At 30.8% G+C, this 6,324-nt stretch overlaps 2 protein-coding genes across 5 annotated transcripts in view; both read left to right on the top strand.

The window, feature by feature from the left end:
* Nucleotides 1-1,419: 1,419 nt before the first annotated feature.
* LOC107483268 (primase homolog protein) lies at nt 1,420-5,346 on the top strand. 4 transcript variants are annotated; one of them, XR_008008287.1, is made up of 13 exons: nt 1,420-1,741; nt 1,938-2,077; nt 2,177-2,232; nt 2,312-2,363; nt 2,440-2,520; nt 2,718-2,798; nt 3,254-3,343; nt 3,530-3,595; nt 3,691-3,804; nt 4,015-4,066; nt 4,153-4,238; nt 4,745-4,805; nt 4,983-5,071. XR_008008287.1 is itself a non-coding variant. In XM_052260214.1 (13 exons), exons 1-13 carry the CDS (start codon nt 1,588-1,590, stop codon nt 5,055-5,057), a joined length of 1,104 nt encoding a protein of 367 aa, XP_052116174.1. In that variant the 5' UTR covers nt 1,420-1,587; the 3' UTR covers nt 5,058-5,346. The 4 variants fall into 4 exon arrangements, 3 of the variants coding, with proteins under 3 accessions (XP_052116174.1, XP_015959382.1, XP_052116175.1); XM_052260214.1 differs by having other exon boundaries at nt 4,019-4,066; nt 4,983-5,346; XM_016103896.3 differs by having other exon boundaries at nt 3,263-3,343; nt 4,019-4,066; nt 4,983-5,344.
* Nucleotides 5,347-5,670: 324 nt separating this feature from the next.
* Nucleotides 5,671-6,324, top strand: part of LOC107483215 (uncharacterized) — a 2,721-nt gene continuing 2,067 nt past the window's right edge. Inside the window, exons 1-2 of the mRNA XM_052260440.1 lie at nt 5,671-6,136; nt 6,240-6,320. Coding sequence (XP_052116400.1) covers nt 5,888-6,136; nt 6,240-6,320 — 330 coding nt within the window. The 5' untranslated portion in view covers nt 5,671-5,887. The remainder of the gene's footprint in view (nt 6,137-6,239; nt 6,321-6,324) is intronic.

Below are 6,324 nucleotides of genomic sequence, written 5' to 3'. Positions count from 1 at the left end.
TTAAAAATTATTTAATAAATTTGATTAAATTATTATTTAATAATTTTTAATTATTAATTTCATACGAAAATATTTATATATAAATATTTACTATTTTATAAGTATTTACAATCTTTTAGAAGTTCTTGTTTATTACTCTTATTATATAGATTAGTCTCTTCATCGTTTATTTTAAAAGAATCTAATTTATTTTAGACTGTATATTTTAAGAACTTAACTATTTTGTAATAAAATTTATTAAAGATTTATTTATTCAACAAACATATTAAAAATTTAATTAAAAATAACAAAATATCAATTTGTCATTTAAATTGTTTAGAGTCTTATTTATCATTCATATCTTTTAAAATTATTTTTGTCGACGATGTAAATTTTAAAAATTCTATTTTATAATTTATTCTAAAACATAATTAGATAAATGTGATGCTTAAACAAATTGTGACATTTATTACTAAAATATAATTATGTGTAATTTATAAAAGAAGTTTATAGAAATAAAAAAAGGTTTGGCTTGCCTGTTATATTCAATTTTTTTGTAAAAGAAATATTATTATTATTGTTAATGTTGTTTATACTATTATTATGATAATTATAATTAATGGAAATGATAACTATAAATTAAGGTGGAAAGTCGACTTCATCTGAAGTTAAAACGTAAGAGTCATTAAATGATTTGACTAAATTTTTATCCAATAACTCTCAGATATCGATTTCACGTAAAGTCGACTTCACCTAAATTTTCACCGTAAATTAAAAATGCTTATGTTATTTTTAAATGCCTAAATAATATGTTTTTTTTAATAAAAAAGAGTTTATAAATGGACCAATCAAATTTGTTTTAGAAAAACAAATCACAATTTTTAGAAGAAAATGAATAATTAATAAATTTTTTTAAATAAATTTCTCAATGCTTGTTGAGAAAGAGGCCTGTTACACTAGCCGCAAATCCAATCATAGTCTCAACTCATCCAATAGGGCCACACAAACTAGTCATAGATCGAACAGTATTAAAATTTTATCTCCCTTTTGGTGGGTGAAGAGAAGGACAAATATCTTTTTTACCATACTCATTAATCAAACAATTTTACTTATAAAATTTTCGCTCAATCTCATCCTTTAATTTATTTTATTATAAATCTCAATGATTAAAAAAAATGAAACATTATGTACCACTAAAATTTAATAATATATGTGAAACGCTTCCCATCTTATATTGGCATCGGTTTTTGGAGGTGTAAAAAGGCCGAAGCCCACAAATGACAACGAAAACAGGTTTTTGGCAGCCTCATTTTTTATTTGGTTTAATTATTTCGTTTATTTTTATAATTTTTAATTAAATTTTTATATTTATTTTTTAAATTAAATTTTTATATTATTTTTAAATTTATAATTTAAAATTTTTAAATTTTATAAGGTCAGAATCAGATTTACCTACCCTGTAGAGAGCTGCATCAGGTTCGAGTTTTAAGCGTAGAATATAGAACTCATGTAGTAGTTATGGAGGGGAATTTAATTTGATAGATAACGTGCAGATGAAATAACATAAGATAGAAGATAAATCAAACTTAAAACTCAGAAAAACCAAACATGTCAGTGATTCAGAATCTGTGGCTTTGTTGTCCTCGCACCCAACCCCTTTTATTCAAGATACTCCCAAGAATCTATGTATCATTGTCACCAAGAGGAAGCACTATTTGGTGCCATTCAATGTCTCACGCCACCAAAGTTTCCTCTTTTCCAGGTACCTCTTTATTCTTCTAACTTTCCCTGAATATCCTTTTTCTCCCTTCCTCTCCATTTACTTCAAGTGTTATTCGTTTTAATTTTCTAGGCAGGCAAATACCTTTATTATGTTTTATTCTTCTGCCAAGATATGACAATTTTGTTTGGCATGTTTGGTTTCTGTGGTATGAATGTTTGTATTGAATTTTTTGAAGATGGTGTGGAGCAAGTTGTGGACAATAATGCCCTTGGTGTTCCAAAAGTGGAGATATTGAAGCAGAAAATGGAGCTTCTTGGTATCAACTTGGACAACTCTTGTTTGCCCGGGCAGTACCATAACCTCTTTTGTCCAAAGGTATCATTTTTACTATCACTGCAATCCAATTTCGACATGAAGTATTTTTGTATCGATGGGGTTTCTTAGTCTTGTTTGTTTTGTATATCTGTCCTATAGTGCAAAGGTGGGAAACTAAAGGAGAGGAGTTTGTCTTTTCACATCATCCCTGATTGGTAAAAAAATTTGCTTCTACTTGCTTTCTTATGTGATTTTGGTAACATGTTATGATAGAAACTTTTTTTGATGGTGTAGTGAATTCGCAATGTGGAGGTGTTTTCGAGCTAAATGCGGCTGGGCTGGTCGGGTAACATGACACGGCTATATGAATTTTTGTGTCATGTCAAACATAAAAATGCTACTTCATGGTTATTTGGTTGTAGGTTTTTGCAAAGGATAGCAACTTGCACGGTTATGGACAAATGACTGAAGAGAGCTTAGGATTGGAACCACTTGGTCCCAAGGTATTCGAAAATTTCTTCTTCTTAGTTAGTACTTAAATGCAGAGGCAAGAAGGTGAAACTATTGTCTTGAATTAGAAAAATTGTATGCCTTTGTTAAAGCCAATTTCTCAATGTCGATTTCCATATGGTGTTGATATATTGCAAAGTGCTAGTCACACTATTTGCTTATGTACTGATTTCGCTTTTCCAATTTTTAGCTGATTGCATACTTTAAGGAGAGACAAATATCCGAAAAAACGCTAAGCAGAAATGCTGTCAGGCAAATGTCTGAGAGTAAGGTATTTCAAACAGTGCAATTATAACTTTATAAGGTCTCCAGTTTATTTTTCTTATGATTATAAACTTTTGTTCTTATTGATTGCTACTTGCTAGAAAAATAGAACCAAGATATCTGATTGGTGTGTGTTATACTATACTCTAATATTTTCTTACAGCTATGTTTTTGGTGGCTATGTAGCATTTGGGGTGGCATAATGATATTTTATGACCCTTGTGATGTTTAAAAACAACAACGATAAACTGATGATGGATAAAATCTTAATGCATTGCCATACTGGAAGAGATTATGAATCTTTCTATTTGAATGAAAAAGTGGCACTGCGGATATTTTTTTTTTATTCATAGAATTCAAACTTCTAAATTTAGTCTTATTGGGTCCGTTATCATGAAGTGGATCAAATTTCATAACTAGTAGTACTGTTATTGAAAATAGTTATTCATTGTGCATCTGAAGTTTATGCAGGAAATCATTGCTTTTACTTATAAACAGAATGGATTGCTTGTTGGTTGCAAGTTTAGAACAATGGAGAAAAGATTTTGGCAGGTTAAGTTTTCCATTGTTGAACTTCGTTGGGGTGTTAATGTTGTGCTTTAAACTTGAGATAGCTTGTTAACTAAACCAATAATACAACATAGATATGCAAGTTCATCTAATAAAAATAATTGATCCAATAAGTTTTGTGTACTTGTTGATATAAAATATAATGTTGATGCTAAATTGGATGCTCAGGTAAAAGGCACTGAGAAGATGCTGTATGGAATTGATGAAATTAATCATGCCTCTGAAGTCATCATTGTAAATTCTATTCACTTATGTTTCCTATCCTTATCTTCAAATGAAAACTTAAAAGAGGTGAATTGAAGACATTCTAACATTGAGTATGCGAACAGGTTGAGGGGGAAATTGATAAGCTTTCACTTGAGGAGGCTGGCTTCCAGAATTGTGTCAGTGTTCCAGGGGGTGCACCTGGAAAAGTTTCAAAAGATTTACCACCAATAGAAAAGGTTCTTGAAATTCATTACTCATAAAGTTTATTTGATTATGCACAAGAGCATGAAATGAAATTGCATCATTAATTCTTTTCCTGTTGATACTTGAAAAACTTATTTGTCATTCTAAATAACCCATTTGAGGTATATTGACAAAGTGAAAAACTTACATGAAGGTCATCTTTTCTCTAATCGTTTGATTTGTGCATGCATGTCTTTATGAAGTCAGGATACTGCATATCAGTACCTGTGGAACTGCAAAGAGTACTTCGACAAGGTAACATATTTGCTGTCTTCTTTGAGTTCAATCTTTCTAAAGCAGAAGTGAACGATTTAGTAGCTTGGCTTTTTCTCTGCTCTTAGGTAGTTCGCATCATCCTGGCAACTGACAATGATCCACCAGGTCGAGCTTTAGCAGATGAGCTGGCAAAACGCCTTGGACAAGAAAGGTCAGGACAGTCATTATTTTGTTATAGTGAGGAATTATGAATATCAAAGTAGAACTTTAGAGTTAGATATGCATGTAGTATGTTGCACACGTAGTTGCGCCTATCAGCTTGGTGATCACGACACACAATTATTAAGAGCAATTCAAATACTCAACACAGTTGGTGTAATTTGATTTCATGCCTGCCTAGTTGTTGTTTATGTATATTTGAATAAATATAGTACATTGATTCTCAAAATTTCAAGTATATAAGAAGTATAGCAAGTGATTTTGAACTAACAAGAAATTTTCTTGAAATAATCTATAGCACATGAGCTTCTAATCCAACAACATGTGTATTTTTTTTTAATTCTTAACTTATACTTAAATTGATTTTATTGGATTCAATGATAAGTTATGTATTCTGTTTTATTATGAGCACAACACTTACATTTGCTTTTATTACTAATTGCTCCATGTACTTTTTGCATATTACTAATTGTTTTCTTTTTTGTTTGTGGATATCAGGTGTTGGCAAGTACATTGGCCAAAGAAAGATGATACCAACTGTTTCAAAGATGCAAATGAGGTATAACCCTGGATTTTCATACCTTATCCTTTAAAAAAGTATAAAAAGTTAGTTGACAATTTCATATCTATGCTAAGATTGGTATTTTCTTGATTTCTTCTTGTATAAGACATTATTTTTCTTGGGAAAATATTCTTCTTTTCGATGTAATTATTCGATTGTGGTTTACTGTAATAGGTTCTCAAGTACATGGGAGCTGATACTTTGAAGAGAATAGTTGAAAATGCAGAGCCATATACAATTGCACACTAGGTAATAGGTATTAGGAACACATGATCAAAGATTGTATAATTAAAAATGTGAAATGAAGAAACTATTTGCTGGTTTTTACCAAATTTCTTGGGGAAGCAATGTGAGGGGATTTTGAGCTTCTTTGAGGGATTTAGAGTAGAATTAGAAGGGGATCATTCCATATAGGTTTTCTAGTGCAACAGTGATGAAGATTTCTGTATATCATATTCTTTGAAGTTTGGACTTGCAAATTTAGTTATACACTTTGATTTTTTGTATGAAAAATATATTATATGTATGAAAAAATTATTTATTAAATCAGTTATTTGTAGGAAAATGAGTTAAATAATATATATATATTTATACACAGATACATAATTGATTTGGTAACTAATTTTGGTATATATATAGCATTTTTTAAAAAATAAAACAACTTAATATTTATAAAATGTTAAATAAAATGCATATAAGGTCAATAAATTAATAAGAAAAAAAGGACAAATATTATATTCATATATAAAGTATTAAATAGATATTATTCAAAAGATAACGTTAGAATATTCAAAACAAAATAGACTTTATTAATAATAGTTGCAGTAATTCATAAGTACTATGAGAATTATATAACTAAATAGATAGTAAATACAACATGTATTTCCGTCCGTTGTAGAATCGAAATTACGCATTTTGCTTTTAAAGTTTGAAGTTAGGGTTCCCTCTTTCACACACGCCCACTCTTTCACTGACAACAAAATATTCGACCGTTACAAATCCCGTTTTCAAATTCGCTGCGGCAAACCACCTTCTTCTTCTTCTTCTTCTTCTTCTTCTTCTTCTTCAATTTGTATGCCATGCCCGAGACAAGATCAAAGAAGAAATCTTCAAAGGCCGCTCCACCACTTCCTCTTCCTCCTCCTCCTTCTGCATCGGAGCGTCGAAACTGGGGCAACGTCTTCAACTTGATGGTTAAGATGGTGCGCAACCAGCAGAATCAGCTTCAGTCGATCTCAACGCAGAACAAGTTCCTCCAAGACCGTTGGCGAATCCAGAACGAAGCCTGGCAATCCGACAACCGCATTCACAACGATCACATCTCGCAGGTATTCTTAACCAAAAGTTTCACCTTTTTGGGTTTCCGACTCTTAAAGCAATTGCAAAATTTCTTTTTTATTTCTCCATACTAAAAGATCAATTTTTGGGTAGATGAAGGGAGTTTTGAAATTCGAGGAGAAGAAACGGTTATTGGAGGCGGCCCGAGAGGATTTGATGCTGGGTTACAAGAATAGGG

This window comes from Arachis duranensis, chromosome 4 (assembly GCF_000817695.3).
Source record: "Arachis duranensis cultivar V14167 chromosome 4, aradu.V14167.gnm2.J7QH, whole genome shotgun sequence".
NCBI lineage: Eukaryota > Viridiplantae > Streptophyta > Magnoliopsida > Fabales > Fabaceae > Arachis > Arachis duranensis.
This window is presented reverse-complemented; position numbering and strand designations above follow the sequence as displayed.